At 37.9% G+C, this 17,531-nt stretch overlaps 1 protein-coding gene across 5 annotated transcripts in view; it reads right to left on the reverse strand.

Moving 5' to 3' along the window:
* Positions 1 to 17,531, reverse strand: part of VPS54 (VPS54 subunit of GARP complex) — a 285,872-nt gene that overhangs the window by 105,408 nt on the left and 162,933 nt on the right. For all 5 annotated transcript variants that reach the window (XM_033938671.1, XM_033938667.1, XM_033938668.1 and 2 more), the window contains exon 16: positions 14,012 to 14,124. In XM_033938671.1, coding sequence (XP_033794562.1) covers positions 14,012 to 14,124 — 113 coding nt within the window. The remainder of the gene's footprint in view (positions 1 to 14,011; positions 14,125 to 17,531) is intronic.

The following is a 17,531-nucleotide window of genomic DNA, read 5'->3' on the forward strand; positions in this document are numbered from 1 at the left end:
GAATTTGAGGGGAAAGGAAGAAAGACTGATGAGGTTTTGACATATAGGGGGAATTCATAAATCAGCATTAGGGCTTAATGTATCTTCAATGTGCATTGAAATCCATTTTATACTTATAGGCCCCAATTTTATAAATGGTACCAGGAACGGCAGCTGTCCACAAAAGTGGCACCGATTGTGTGTCAATCATGTGACTGCATCATTTAAAGAATTGCAACCACATCACAGATAGGTGCCAGAAATGTAGGCCAGGATTTTCAAGGCCTACATTTCCGGCATCTGTGACGAGATTCACAACTAGAGAGCCATCTACTGACACCTAAGGGTACTTCTGGTTTTACCATGCCTATTTTACCCTTAGGCACCAGTAGGCGCCTCTGTAGTTGCATTTCCAGCGCTGTTTGTGGAGGCATTTTTTAATGGCAGTTCAATTGCTTTTAAACGATGCAATTATTGTGTCGATTAAAGACAATTAAACCAATTAAGTTAGGCGGGTGGTAGCAGAATTCAGCCTTTAATGTTTAACATTAAAGGCTGAATTCTGCTACCGCCGCCTAACTTAATTGGTTTAAAAGCAATTAAACTGCCATAAAAAATGCCTCCACAAACAGCGCTGGAAATGCAACTACAGAGGCGCCTACTGATGCCTAAGGGTAAAATAGGCATGGGTAAAACCAGAAGTACCCTTAGGTGTCAGTAGATTAAACAAGAAATTGCTTTCTTGTATTTCCACGCAAAAAGACAGTTAAAATCTGCTAAGCTTCTAATTTCCAGCTATTGGGGGGGGGGGGGAGGAGAGTGAATTCATCAAGCAGTGTTAGGGTCTAACGCACGTTAAGGGAATTAATACAATTTCTTGTTTAATCTTTTTTTCTTTCTTTCTTTTACTGTGCAATAGTTATAATTGTTTTCATTAGTTTGTTTCCTTTCCTTTCAGACTGTTGTGATAAAATTCCTATACAGTTGATAAAATTTTTTGTTTGACAAACAGGTTTTGGACGTGGGTGGGTAGGGAGCAGAGACTGACAAGGGACAGAATTTGTCCCCACGGTTAACCCATCCCCGTGAGAAACCATCCCCATGCCATTCTTTAAGGAGAGAAGAAACAATCAGAGTATGATTAGGCACAGCCACTGACCCTCAAGCCTTGCATTGAAAAATGCTGGTATAGAAGAACAGACTGACATACACTAAAGAATGACACGGGATGGTTTATTACGGTTATCCGAGGGGACGGGGACAAATTCTGTCCCCATGTCATTCTCTAGTAGGGAGGATTAGATCTTAATATACTGTTGTGGTGGGGGTTGACAATTTTGTTTTTTCGTACTCTGTAAGTTTGCAATAAAAAAAAAAGCTATGCTTAGGGTAACCAAGCTACAGATTGGGCTGCTTCAGGGAAAAATATAAATTTGTAACTAGAAATGGAGCAGATAAATTAGCACTACTTTTCCTTATACTTTTGTGCTGAAACATTTATTGTACAGAGCTAAAGAATGCTAAAAATTTTGCATTTCTTTGTTTGCTAGAAACATGTCATTTCTATTATTCCAGGTACAAAATAAGTATCTGTATATAATATATAAACCACTTTGATTGTTAACCACTGAAGGCAATATATTTATTTTAATTTCTTATATACTGCTTCTATTTGAGGTTTACATTCAGGTACTCTTAATTATTTCTCCCTATCTGTCCCAGCAGGCTCACAATCTAACTACAGTACCTGGGGCAATGGAGTGTTAAGTGATTTGCCAAGGTCACAAGGAGCAGCATGGGGACTGAACCCACAACCTCAGGGTGCTGAGACAGGGATTCTAACCACTAGGCCACTCCTCCATCTCATTTTCCCAAAAGTAAATAAATCATACTTGGATAGTAAGAGAAAATATAAATATAAGAAAATAAGAATAGCCATACTGGGTCAGACCGATGGTCCATCTAGCACAGTTTCTTCTTTCCAACAGTGGCCAATCCAGGTCACAAGTAGCAACATTCCATTCTACTGATCCAGAGCAAGCAGTGGCTTCCCCCATGTTTGTCTCCAGAGCAGACTATAGACTATGAACTCTCTTCCAATACAATTAAGAACCATTTTCTCTTATGACAGGTTCCATAAAGATCTGAAGACTTATGTTTGCAAGATATCTCATTCAGATTTTGTAAACATTTTGAAAACCTATTTGTCTGCAAACTATCCTTTTCAATTTCACTCTAACAAATGAGCAGATTTACTATGTTTCTATTTTAATGCTAGATTTTAATGTTTTGAGTTTTAATGTAAGATTGTAATTCCTGGAGATTGTCAGCCTCTTATTAACTTGAAAATCGCACTGAACTCCTATTTGGGGTATATTAGGGATTCACTTATATTTAAGTAACTTTTTCTCCAGCAATTTGTCCAAATCTTTCTTTAAACCAGCTATGCAATCTGCTCTTACAACATCCTCTGGCAATGAGTTCCAGTGCTTAACTATTCTTTGAGTGAAAAAATATTCCTCTCATTTGTTTTAAAAGTACTTCCACGTAATTTCATCAAGTGTCCCCTGGTTTTTGTACTTTTTGAAAGGATGAAAAATCAATTCACTCTTATCTGTTTTACACCACACAGGATTTTGAAGATCTCAATCATACCTCCCAAGTTGTCTCTTTTCCAAGCTGCAGAACCCCAAATCGCTTTAGTTTTTTCTTACACGAGAGAAGGCTCATCTCCTTTATATTTTGGCCACTCTTCTTCAAACCTTTCCTAATTCCACTATATTTTTTTCTTCTTCTTTTTTTTTTTTAAGATATGACAACCAGAACTGTGGAGTGATACAGAAGCATCTACCATTCCTTTCCTAATAATTCGTGCCCCCATGGGTTTTTTGTAATTCTCCATGTAGGCCTATCGTGTTGGAACAGGAGACACTCCCACAGGGGGCCTCTACAGTGATATGTACCTCTTTATGTTCCCCTCTCACAGGTACAGGGTTTGTACCTCTCTGTGTAGGTCTACTCCTTTTCTTCCTTCCTGCCAGCTATAAGGTCCATGTAGAAATCTGTGGGCAGCAGCTGACCAGAAGCATTCCCTCTGATGTCAGAGGCACTCTCTGCATCAGAGGGAAGTTCCCTCTGATGTTAGAGGGAATAATTCTAGGTCAGCCACTGCCTGCGGATATGTGAACAACTGCGCAGGAGGAAGAAAAGGAATAAGAACATAAGAAGTTGCCTCCGCTGAGGCAGACCAGAGGTCCATCTCACCCAGCGGTCCGTTCGCGCGGCAGCCCATTGCCTGAGCAGTGGTCCCTGACTAGCTCTATAACCTATCTCTACTCCTATTCCTGTAACTTACCTCTACTCCTATCCCTACAACCCATATCTACACCTATCTATACCCCTCAATCCTTTTGTCCTCTAGGAACCTATCCAAACCTTCTTTGAAACCCTGTACAGTGCTCCTGACTACCACAGCCTCTGGAAGCACATTCCATGTATCCACCACCCTCTGGGTGAAAAAAAAACTTTCTAGCGTTTGTTCTAAACCTGTCCCCTTTCAATTTCTCCGAGTGCCCCCTTGTACTTGTGGTTCCCCTTAGTTTGAAAAATCTGTCCCTGTCTACTTTCTCTATGCCTTTCAGTATCTTGAAGGTTTCTATCATGTCTCCCCTAAGTCTCCGCTTCTTCAGGGAGAAAAGTCCTAACTGTTTCAATCTGTCAGTATATGAGAGATTTTCCATACCCTTTATCAGCTTTGTTGCTCTTCTCTGGACTCCCTCAAGTACTGCCATGTCCTTCTTGAGGTACGGTGACCAGTACTGGACACAGTATTCCAGATGTGGCCGCACCATTGCACGATACAGTGGCAGGATGACTTCCTTCGACCTGGTCGTGATACCCTTTTTAATGATACCCAACATTTTGTTTGCTTTCCTTGAGGCTGTGGCGCACTGTGCCGACGCCTTCAAAGTTGTGTCTACCATCACTCCCAGGTCTCTTTCAAGGTTACTTACCCAAGTTTTATTTATAGGAAAAATTATCCTTATTTGCAGAAATCTGTTAATGGTCCCCATATTTTTTGAAATTTATTCATGTATCCTTTATGTGTTGCAATAGCGAGTTCCATTTTGTATATGTGGCATACCGAATTCCACCAAAACATATAATTCAATCTATCATGTTGTTTCCAATTGGATGTAATTTGTTGTATTGCAATTCCAGTTAAAATAAATAAAAGTTTGTTATTACTAGATGAAATTTGGCTTTTTGCTCTCATGGTTGTTCCAAATAATATAATATCATATGTCAAGGCTACCGGATTTTCTAACATTCTGTTAATTTGGGGCCAAATTGATTTCCAGAATGATAGGATAAATGGACAAAAGAATAAAAGATGATCTAATGTCCCAATTTCAATATGACAATGCCAGCATCTATTAGATCTTGAACTATCTATTTTTTGTAAACGAACAGGGGTCCAAAAAGCTCTATGAAGAAGAAAAAACCAAGTTTGTCTCATAGATGCTGACACCGTACATTTTAGCCTCCAAGACCAAAGTCGTGGCCATTGAGATGCACTAATTTGGTGTTTTATCTCAATGCTCCAAATGTCTCTAAGACCATTTTTTGGTTTTTTATTTATATATCCGGATATTAATTTATACCACTTTGCGGCTTTATGACCTATTGAGTCCATCTGGAAACATAAGAATTCCAAACTATGATATTTAGCGAGGTCTTTCCATTCAGGGAACCCTTTCTGAATAGATTGCTTCAATTGCAACCATTTAAAATATTGTGTTTTATTGAGACCAAATTTCTGTTGCAATTGTGAAAACTCCAGCATTTTATCATTTTTAATTACATCATCCAAAGTACGAATGCCTGCTATCATCCAATGTTTCCAGATGACTTTAAAACCGCCAATTTTGATCTTGGGGTTTAGCCATATAGTTTGATTGGTTGATTTATTAATTGGAATTTGAGTAAGATTACTTATGTATTTTAAAGTTTTCCAGGTATCCATAAATATTTTATGATCTTTGTATAACCTTGGCATTTTGATACTAATTACATGATTAAGACGTAATGGAAACATAAGCCTCCATTCTAGCCAAAACCAGTCTGGAATATTATCTGTGGGTTCTGGGAGGATCCAATACATACCATGACGTAAGATATAGGCTTGATGATACCTATAAAAGTTGGGAAAATTTACCCCTCCCTCCTTAATTGGTTTTTGCAATGACACTAGAGCAATTCTTGGTTTTTTATTAAGCCATATAAATTTTGTCAAAATCCTATTTATTTTTGTATAAAACGAATCTTGAAAGAAAACTGGTATCATCCCCATTTGGTAACATACTACAGGTAAAATCATCATTTTTACAGTTTGTACTCTTCCCCACCAAGATAAATGCAAAGGATTCCATTGCTCACACATTTCTATTACTTTTTGTAATAAACATTTTTCATTAATTTTCATTGTTTCATCTACTGTTTTTGTTATCAAAATTCCAAGATATTTAATATATTCATCCTTCCAAACAAAAGGGAATGTATCAAATAAACCTTTTGTACAGTGTATATTTAGTGGAAGAATCTCTGATTTATTCCAATTAATTTTATATCCTGAAAAATTTCCAAATTTCTCAATCAATTCAAGTAGATGTGGAATGGTGGATTCTGGATTTTTCAGATATAGTAATAAATCATCTGCATAAGCAGAAATCTTATATTCTTTATCTGAATGAGGTATACCCTGTATCTCCTTAGCTTGTTGGATTGCTAATATTAAGGGTTCTAAAACAATATCGAACAGCAAAGGGGACAAGGGACATCCTTGTCTAACTCCTCTTTGTAGATTAAATTTTTCTGAAAACGTATTGTTAATATATAATCTAGCTGAAGGGGAGCTATACATTGTTTGTATCATTTGTATAAATCCAGGACCTATACCAAACCATTCCATTGCCTGATACATAAAAGGCCATTCTACTCTATCAAAGGCCTTTTCTGCATCTAATGAAATTGCAAAAGTAGGTTCATTCATTTTCTTTGTTAAATATAACATATGGAATGTTAATCTGGTATTGTGAGATGAATGTCTTTGAGCAACGAATCCTGTTTGATGCATACCTATTATATGGGGGAGAGCTTTAGCTAATCTTAGCGCAAGTATTTTTGCTAATAATTTTCCATCTACATTTATTAAAGATATTGGTCTGTAGTTTGAGACCAAAGTGGGATCTTTATTGGACTTTGGCAAAACAATAGTTAAAGATTCTGCTATAGTGCCTTTAATACAACCTTTATTGAGTTGATATTGATAAAGATTTAATAAATAGGGTAATAAAAAATTTTGAAATGTTTTGTAAAATTCTACTGTATATCCATCACCACCTGGAGCGGATCCAACTCTAAGGGATTTCAAAGCTGTTCCTAATTCTTTTAGTGATATTGGTTCTTCTAAACTTCGTTTTATATGTTCAGGAATTTTTGGACCCTCTAACATTTTTAAAAATTCAGAACCATCTTTTTCTTTATTTAAATAATTTTCGGAAGAATAAAGAGATTTATAAAATTTTAGGAATTGTTTTAAAATTGGTTCAATTTGTGTATATGTATTTCCATTTTCATCTTTTATTGCTATTAATTTTGTTTTTCTTTTTTTCGCTTTAAGATAGTTTGCCAATAATCTTCCTGATTTATTTGAATTACCATAATACAACGTTTGTTGAGAAAATAAATCTTTCCTAATCATCTTAGATGAGATCTCATTATATTTACCTTTTAATTTTAATAATTCTTGTTGAATAGAATATTCCCATTTTTCTATAAGTTTTGATTCTAAATTTTTAATCTCTTTTTCTAAGATTAAAAATTGTTTTTTAATTTGTTTCTTTAGAAAAGCCGAATAAGAAATTATTTGTCCTCTAATTGATGCCTTAAAAGCATCCCATAAAGTTTCTCTGTTAATATCATCTTTATCATTTATTTGAAAAAATTCTTTCATTTTTGTTAGAAGATTTTCACAGAAGTTTTGGTCAACCAACAGTGTATTATCCATTTTCCAAATTGGTCTGTTATTATTTTGATCTGTAGTTTTAATTTTGATCCACACTCCACCATGATCAGATAGAATAATTGGATCAATGGCTGCTTGTGTCACTTGATGTGCAAGATGATTTGAAGTAAAGATATAATCTATTCTTGAAAAGGAATTATGAACATGAGAACAGAAAGAAAATTCCCGACCATCAAAATGAAGTATTCTCCATATGTCTGTTAAATCGCAAGATTGAATCAAATTATCTAAACCCATAGATTTCATAATTCTACTTGGGTTTTTATCTAATAAAGGATCCATTACAGCATTGAAGTCCCCTGCTACTATTAGATTTGAAGTAGCCAGTGGTATGATCATTTGTTGAAGGGTTTTAAAGAATTCATTTTGGTTCGAATTAGGGGCGTATATATTTATTAACGTCATGGTAGTATTTCCCATATTCATTTCCACCATTATCCATCTTCCATGAATATCTGAAGCTTTTAGTTTAAATGAAGCAGAGCATTTTTTATTAATTAAAATAGCTACACCCGCTTTTTTCCCTATAGCTGGTGAGAAAAAACAATGTTTGACCCAGCCTCCTTTTAGTTTATTAGATTATATATGTGAGAGGTGGGTCTCTTGTATAAGGCATATATCTGCATCTTGCCTTTTTAAAAATGATAGTGCTTTTTTCCTTTTTATCATGTGATTTAGACCGTTAACATTTAAAGACATAATTTTAATATCCATTTATCTTTTTAATTTTTCAGATATTAAATTATGTATATTTTCCCAGTGTTTTAAGTATTTCATATCTCTTTTTTCCTTTACCCCCATAATTACCTTATATATCTCCCTTTTAATCCCTCCCATCCCTCTTATCCCTCCCTTCCCCCCCCTCTTAATTACGAAAACTTGGATACGCAGATTGAGGTTAGATTTAGATAACTCCCACAAGCTATTAATAATTTATCTAAAGTACTACCATCTTTTCTCTATATCTGTATATCTTCTCTTATTGTATTATTAATTATAAGAATAAGTAAAATAAAAAGATTTTGTCATTCTTATATATTGAAAGATTATTTTCTATGTTTGTATGTCTTTAAATCCATAAGAATGACTATATTATATTACTTATATCTGAGAACATGGAATATATATATATATATATGTATATATATATATATATATATAAAAACCCTTAAGTTTCAAATTTTTCCTTTCCCTTTTCCTCTTTCTTTTGAATCTTTTCAAGATAGTAAATTATTTTACTTAAAAATAACTTTCATATCTGGGTATAATAATTTTATCATGTTAAAAACATTCAAACTTAGCCTTTTTCCGCAGAACTGTGACAAGAGTCTCCAGCACAGGTATTCTCTCATCTCTAATGCTCATTATTTTCCTATGATTCAAGAGAGAATCGCCATCTCCATGTCAAAATGTCAAATAAGAGAAGCTAATAATCTCATCAATGTTCTATTCATGCCTAGACCCTAATTCAGACTAGAGAGTGACATGGATACTAATTTTTCCCCTCCCCTCAGGAAATAAATTTCCTCATCCCGTCATTGCCTCATTGATGTAAGCTCTGTCTCAATATCATACTCTCCAAGCATCTATAATTTTAAAGTACCTGAGAACTGTGCAGACGAAAGTGGAGTCCTGTGTCAAAAACTCTCATCACATCTCCCGTATAGGATTGCCAGGTTGAATAAATTGTGGGTATTAAGATTCAACTTATTAAAGAAAAAAGGCAATTATCTATAAAGAAGAAGCATAAATTTTAAAATATATATATTTAAAAACTTTCCAGGCAAACTTTGCGTCCCAGACAAATTCCTCTCATATATATCGTATTTGAAACGCATTGTATTTGAAACGCAAAGTTAAACCGGAAGTACTGCCTACAACAGGAAGTCTAACAAACCAATCATTTCGTCTGTTTTATAATCTTCTCTTGTGATTGAAGGATGGTTCTCTTTCTCATCATTACTCCGCCTACAATTTTTTTTGACCAATCAGTATATCTTTAAGATTGCTTGAAAATACTTTCTTCGTCATCATTTGAGTTCGGAGACGGGTTTCAGTTCTTTTCGTTCCTGCCTGTAAGTTTATTCTATTTGTTCTGTTTATAATTCTGGAATTTTTCTGTGCTTCTTCAGTTTTTTTGTTATCCATGGAGAATGTTGCAAGATATTTAAATATTTAATTCGATCCTTGTGTATTCTTTTCCGTTGCTTTGAAAGATCTAAATCTTTAACCGATGTTTTTTTTTTAAAAAGTTCTTATATTGAAAATCATATAAAATATATTATCTTATAAGTCAAAGTTTCACAGATTGATCATTAGTTATTAGTATGAACCAATTAAATGTTTTTTAGATTGTCATTGGTTGCTCAATTTGATTCATAAACTCCTGTAGTTTTTTTGGATCTGTAAAGTTTTGCGTTTTGTTAGCAATAGTAACCTTCATGATCGCCGGGTAAAGGAGCCCAAATCTAGCTCCTAGAGATCTTAGTTGTGGTCTCATATCTAAGAATTGTTTTCTTCTTGTTGCTGTTTCTTTTGCGAAGTCCGGGACAATGTAAATTTTTGAGTCTTGGCATTTGAGATTTTTGATTTCCTTGGCTATTTGACATATTTCAATTGCTTGCTGATGTCTTAAAAGTTTGAAAATTAAAGTTCTTGGACTTGTTTGAGTGTTATTTCTTTGTGTTGGAATCCTGTGGGCTCTTTCAATTTCTAGTTCCGTTTTAAATTTCAGTGGTAGTATTTTAGGTAGAAATTTTTCAAGAAATGCAATCGGATCATTTTTTTCCACACCTTCAGGTAATCCGATTATTCTTAAATTATTCCGTCTTTCACGATTCCTGCTGTCTTCAAGATTTTTTTTAATCTCTGTTATTTCTTTCCATATGAGTTTACTGTGGTTCATATCTGTATTTAATTGTTCTGTGATATCTTCCAATGTTGAAATTCTATTTTCTGTGATGTCCACTCTTTTAGTAAGGATTGCAGCATCTTCCATTGCTTTTTGTAGTTTTTTGTTACTATCTAAGACAATTTCTTTTATTTGTCTTAGTTCTTCCATAACGTCCAGATTTTTTTCTGTTGGTAACGGAGTTTTAGAGGGTGTACCTGGCTCTGGTTTCGATCTCTTATTGCTTCCTGATGTTCCGGCTCCCAAATCAGCTTTATTTTGTTTAGTTGAAGTCATGTTTCAATATATATCTTAATTTCTTTAAAAATTTTGGTAGTATTTCTTGTATAAATGCTTGTAAATGAGGAGCTACTCGTTTATCCAACCATCCGAGTTCGCGTCCAAGCCACGCCCCCATCTGGAAACATCTGAAGACCGTTAACATGATTTCTCTAATGAAAAATCAACTTTTCCCATGATAAGATAATTGTAAAGAGGGGAACGGGGTGGGCTTTTCAATTTTGACTATTACATACTAAATTAATATTTAAAGAATGTACAATAAAATTGATTTGTGTATTATTGGTCGGGAAGGAGGGAGGGACAGGGGATTATTATATTAATGTTAAAATTGATATTAATATATGAGTTAGTCAAGTGTGTATTCAAGTTTCTATTGAGTTTATTTGTAACACTTGTTGTAACACAAAAAAATGAATAAAGAATTTAAAAACAAAAAAACAAGGTTACTTACCCCTAGTAGTGATCCCCCCATTTTGTAGCTGAACATCGGGTTCTTTTTCCCTACGTGCATGACCTTGCATTTCCCTATGTTGAAGCTAATTTGCCACTTTTTGGCCCACTCTTCCAGTGTTGTTAGATCCTTTTGGAGATCTTCGCAGTCTTCCATGGTTTTAACCCTGCTGTATAGTTTGGTGTCATCCGCAAATTTAATGACCTCACATTTTGTTCCCACCTCTAGGTCGTTTATGTAGATATTGAACAGGAGCGGTCCCAGCACTGACCCCTGCGGTACTCCGCTTGTGACCCATTTCCAGTCTGAGTAATGTCCCTTTATTCTAACCCTCTGTTTCCTGTCCGCCAGCCAGTTTTTGATCCATCGGTGGACCTCCCCTTGCACCCCGTGTTTCCATATGCTTCTTCTTCTGGGGATTGGTAGAATCTTCAGGGGGGGAAGGTTTGCAAAGCTGCTCTTTCTTCTGGGGTGTTGGGGGGCATAGCCCTCCCCCTATGCTGCCAAGCTGCTTCTTCTTGTGGGGGGTAAGGATAAACGTCTTCCAGGGGATCTACCAGAGGGGTTTCTCCTTCTTCTGGGTGGTTGGGGGCATGGCCCCCCCATATGCCACCAAGCTGTTGCTTCTTGCGCATGGGGGAGGGGGGCAAGGATCAGTTTCCTATTTCTGACAATTGGTAGATGTAAGAGGTAGGACAATTGGTAGGGTGACAGTTGGTAGGATCTTCCTACCAATTATTGTATCCTATCAATTGTCATAGACCACATTGTGATATAATTTGAACCCTGGTAACAGTGTTCCACTGAATGTTCTCCTTCCACCAGGTCTCTGAGATGCTTATTATATCTACCTTGTGAGAGAGGTTAGTAGTAGACCATATAATTTGAAAATATGTATTTTTATAAACTGTATCTTCAGATACCAGATTTATCTGAGGTAGTTTACAACTATAATTAAAACAGTAATAGTACTATCAATATTTACCTATATCTATCTCTATAATTAGACACTATTGTCCTATTAACGGTGAAATTTTTGTAGTTTATATTGACTGATTTTGTGTTTTACTGATTCTATTTCTGAATTATTACCATTATGGGGATACTATATTGGTTAACTTGCAATCAAAGGGAAGGTGTGGGTTGATATTCTATGGAATATGTATCTTTAGGTATATGATTGTTGGTAGGGAAGGGGTGTGCCTGTGTTTGGTAGTTACTGCCTAACATTCTTGTTCATAGTCTAGAGCAATACCTTTTCTTCATTATGTGGCCAAAGCTCTGAAATACACTACCTTATTACTTGAGAATATTGCAAGGTGTGAAGGAATTTAAAAAAGGTCTGAAAATGTTTTTGTTTCAGCAGGTGTATGAGCAAGTATAGAGAGTACCTATGTGAATTACTTATAATACAGAGTCATTGTGTTGTATTGTGATTTTATATTGTACTAGTGTTTAAGCCCGTTACATTAACGGGTGCTAGAATAGATTAGTCTTATCCAGTATGGCTATTCTTCTTATGTCTTACTCCCTCTATTCAGGCTCCCATTTCCCCTTTTACCTTCTCTATTTCCACCAACTTAAAAATCAGTCCCCTTTCTCTGTCCTTCACCTCCATAGAACTCCCTCTTCATTCCCCCTTCACCTATTCTTCCAGCTCCTATCTTCAGCCCCTTTCTCTCATATGCCCCCTTTTGTAGCCCCCTTCTCCCATCTCCTCTTCATCCCCAGCTCCCTTCTCTCACACATTCCTTTATAGCCCCCAAACCCAACCCCTTTCTCATACCTACTCTTCCAGCCCTCAGTTCTAGGCCCAGTCTCAGAGGAGCCTTCGCCGCATCTTTGAACTTGCAATACATTAAGGGAGCAGTGGTGCGCGAGTGTGTTCTTACAGGGAATGATGGCGGCGGCGGCTATTAGAAGACGAAAAAGTTGCTGAGTAGGTAATATCTGTACCTGTTAACAGCAGCAGGGCTCGCTCAGTTTCTCACCCCAGCAGGATCTGTTTGAGCTTCAGCACGGACCTAACAGGCCGAGCCCCCAGCAGTGTAACTTCCCGGCGGCTCCTCTCACGATCGCCGCCTTCTCCGACGCAGGAGCGGCTCGTGAAAGGAGCCGCTGCAACGTCCTTGAAGTAAAAAAAAAAACAAACTTCGGCTCGGCTCCGTGCTCGGCCGCCGCGGCCTGCAGCCACCGCAGCCTACAGCCACCGACAGCCACCATGGCCGACATCGCCTCTCTCGCCTTAACCGCAGCCGGCAATGGTGGTGGAGATAGAGGGTTTGTAAGGTTCAGCGACGGCGGTGGTGCTGTGGGGGTTTGAAAAGCCGTTGGTTGTGAAATATGCCGCCTGCATACTTCATGGCCGACGGCTTTTCAAGACTTTAAAAACTTAGCTGCTCCTACTGTTTGCCATGGCGGGAGAGAGAGATTGGCGCGCATGCGCACTCCTACCTGAGCTGCCCTACAGCTCACAGAAAACGGACACACGCGATAGGAGTGTGCATGCGCGGCCTAGCGTTTTATTATATTAGATTGTAAGTGTTCCTCTGTACCCTGTTAAGCAGTTTATAAATGTTTCCAGGATGCTTTAGGACAATAACTGTCCTTTTTAAGAACTAAAACAATGCTTAGTTGTTTTTATCCCCACCTATTGTTTTTTCCCCTCTTTGTGATCTTTTCTCCAAAGATTGTAGTTCTTACCCTTTTTTTCCCCCATTTGTTTGAAGTAAGTCTATATGTCATGTCATTTGTTTAATAATATATCCCAGTATTGTTTATTTGTTTTTGTGGTATTTTTCATTGTACACCGCCTAGAAGTTTGATTAAGCAGTATAAAAAATTTTTAAATAATCTTGAAACTTCTAAATAAATATTCTATAATTTAATTTGTTGTGGCTTGCTGCCTAATGCAATCAGAAGAATGCATGTCCGCTCATTACTGGTACAAAACTCATAATCTGGAAAGGCCAGCTAGAAATGGAATTTGTCAATAGATTAGAACAGTGTTTCACAAATACCCCCCTTGCCAGTCAGGTTTTCAGGATACCTGTAATGAATATGCATGAAACTAGTTTGCATACACCTCCATTAGAGACCAAAATTTTTTCTCCAGTTAGTACAGAGCAATATAGCTTTTCATGGGGCATGGAAAGGGTGAAGAAGTCATTTACATAAAATTACAACAGTGAAATGAAGAAGGCACAGCATGTCTTTCAAATTATGACACAGGTCTTAAGAAAACAAGCAACCACAAAAAGAAAAAAAAAAATCAACAAAACAAATGAAGCTGCCTGCATACCTCCTGCTTTTTTCTCAGGTAAAGCGATTTTCCCGTTTGTTATCAAATCAACAAGATCCTGAAACTCCGCAGGAACTTCAGCTTGCTTCCATCGTTCATTTTCTAAAAGAAGACTGGTTGTAATAGAGGAAGATATGAAGGTTTGAGTATATGTCATTCCCAGAAGCACAATAACTACCATTATTTCTGTAAAAGCTGATACAGGGAAACCAAAGTTAATACTGAAGATAACTCAGAGCTCACTTGAACATTTTTTAACTATATTGCTTTCATATGACATCATGTTAAGGAGGATAATTAATAGATTTCAATCAACACCATTTGCATTAGGTCAAATAGATTTTGAAAGGTAACATTCAGAAGAGAGTTATGATTGTCTTAGCAGAATGCCACAGACATGCTATTTAGAATGCTGTTACTGGAAAAAATGTGAGTCTGAATGACTCATAGCAATCATGGTGAGACTGGCAGGTACATATGCTAAGAATTACCAACAAAGCCAAGAAGACCCCTGCACCTAAACCACTAAGCTGCTACTCTAATATAGTAAATGACAGCCCTTCCAGCCTGCCCAACAAGGTGGAACTAAATATGCATTTTTGTTCCTGATATGTCATTGCCATTTTCAGGACACAGTCTATAGAAGACTGCCCAGCACTCTCCTCACTTCCCAACTTCTAGAGTTGACTTCTAAGTACCACTCCTGCCCACCATAACACATCAATTGCCATGAGACCATTTAAAAAGAAATTAGGTCTTAACTGAGAATTTTCTTTCTAATAGTCTTTCACACTATTCCAGAACTTATGGGATACATAGTTTTGTCCACTGAAAAGCATGTGGAGATAGAAAACACAGAAATGAGCTGTCCTGTCAGGCAACACAGCCATTCAGTATTTATAAAGACAAGCAGAGCAGACCTGCGAAACCAAGACTCGTGCAACTACTCCAAACCAAAGCCTTTTATCTCCTCTGGGGGCTTTTTCCTTATGTTCAAAGATGAGCAATAAACCACAACACACTCGCCAAAACTCCCAGGCAGTGCAAAGGAGGAGTGCAAGCAAGCAGCAAAGTACATCAGTACCTCTAGTCAGCAGCTACACCAGAAACAAAGAGTGTTTCTTGAATAGTATGAAGGACTAATGGAAAGGAAATGATCAGGTAAGACAATTTCTTATTCCATAGTGCCCTTCCCACTATTCCAGAACTTGTTGCATGTCCCAAAGCAGCAGACATCTGCAAAACTGCAGCCCTAAACCTGGCCTCTGAATGAGCCACCACATTCACCCTATAATACTTCAAAAAGGAATGCAGAGATGACCAAGTAGCTACTTTGCAAATATCCGCAGGCAACAAGACGGCTGCCTCCACCCAAGAAGTAGCAACCCATCTGGTAGAGTGAGCAAATGAAAGCTGCAGAAGGTTGCTTTCCCGCAAGTAGATAGGCTGAACCAACGGCCTCTTTCAACCATCTTGCAATCGCTGCTAAACTTTGCTTCTAAGCACCAAAAAGGACAAAAAGCCTATCAGACCTTTGAAACTCACTGGTAACCTCCAAATATCTAAGGAAATCCCGACACACACCCAAGAGCCTCAAGCTCACCCACTGATCCTCACAGTCCTCCTTCTGAAATGAGGGAAGCTCTACAGATTGGTTACAATGGAACGCTGAACCCACCTTGGGCAGACAGGACAGAAACACCCACAGGGACACCCCTTGGAAAACTGAAGAAAAGGGTCCCAGCAAGATAAGAGCCTGAAGCTCTGAAACAGCAGGCAGAGGAAACAACACTAGAAAAACAGCTTTCAGCATCAGATCCTTGAGTGAAGCCTTCTTCAAAGGCTTGATGGGGGCTTCTGCAATGACTGAAGAACTATATTCAGATTCTATTCTGAACAGACCTGATGGTAAAGAGGCCACATATGACTAACCCCTTTCAAAACCTAACAATGCCTAGGTGCACCGCCAAGAAGAAATTCTGCACATGATCTCAGAAACAAGCCAAGGCCGTACTTGCACCTTTAGTGACCTGAGTGCCAAGTCCTTTTCTAGACCACATTGCAAGAATGCCAAGATGTGAGCCACAGAAGGAGAGAATGGAAAAATAACCCTCTCAGCACACCAACCATCAAAGATTCTCTACACCCTAGCATAACCAGCTGATGTGAAGTGTTTCCTTGTCTGCAGCAACCTAAAAATCACCAAATCTGTACCCCCTCTTGTGCCTCAACTGTGACCTTTCAATGGGCAGCCCTAAGACTAAAGGGGGATGGATCCTTCATCAGCATTGCACCCTGATGTAGCAACCACTGAGCAAGAGGAAGAGGCATTGGGTGTCTTAGAAGCCAAGCCAGATCTGCATTCCACAGTCACCTTGGCCAATCTGGAGCCACTAAAATGACCTAAGAACATAAGAATTGCCGCTGCTGGGTCAGACCAGTTGTCCATCATGCCCAGCAGTCCGCTCACGCGGTGGCTCTTAGGTCAAAGACCAGTGCCCTGAGTCTAGCCTTACCTGCAAATGTTCTGGGTCAGCAGGAACTTGTCTAACTTTGTCTTGAATCCCTGGAGGGTGATTTCCCCTATAACAGCCTCCAGAAGAGCGTTCCAGTTTTCTACCACTCTCTGGGTGAAGAAGAACTTCCTTGTATGGAATCTATCCCCTTTTAACTTTAGAGAGTGTCCTCTCGTTCTCTCTACCATCTGTTTTCTAATTAGATATCATCTGTGTTTATCCCACACTTTTTTGAATTTCATCACTGATTTCCTCTCCACCACCTCCCTTGAGAGGGCATTCCAGGCATCCACCACCCTCTCAGTGAAAAATAATTTCCTAACATTACTCCTAAGTCTTCCTCTCTGCAACCTCAAGTTATGCCCTCTAGTTTTAACATTTTCCCTTCTCTGGAAAAGATTTGATTCTATATTAATACCTTTCAAGTATTTAAATGCTTGAGTACCTGATTGTAAAACCGCTTAGATAACCTTGATAGGCGGTATATAAAATCCTAATTAAACTTAAAAAAACTTAAACTTAAACTTAAATTTCTGTATCGTATCGCCCCTGTCCTTCCTCTCCTCTCGAGAAGTGTCTCTCAACCCGGTCCAGGAGCACCCCCTGCCAGTCCGGCCCCCAGGACATCCACAATGAACACGCATAAACTTGATCTGTATACACTTCCTCCATTATATACAAATTTCTTTCATGCACATTCACTGTAGACACCCCGAAAACCCAACTGGCAAAGGGGCACTCCAGGACCGACCCGAGAAACACCGCTCCAGAGTATACACATTTAGATCTTCTAGTTTCTTTTGTACTTCTTTTGTTTCAAACCCCTTACCCCTTGTCGCCTTCCTCTGGACTGCTTCAAGTCTTTTTATAACTTTCACCAGATATGGCCTCAAAACTGAACACAATACTCCCAAGTGTAGCCTCATGGCCTCACCAATGGCCTATACAGGGGCATCAACACCTTCCTTCTTCTGCTGGTTATTCTTCTTTCTATAAAGCCTAAC

The sequence above is a fragment of the Geotrypetes seraphini genome, chromosome 3 (assembly GCF_902459505.1).
Source record: "Geotrypetes seraphini chromosome 3, aGeoSer1.1, whole genome shotgun sequence".
NCBI classification, from domain to species: domain Eukaryota; kingdom Metazoa; phylum Chordata; class Amphibia; order Gymnophiona; family Dermophiidae; genus Geotrypetes; species Geotrypetes seraphini.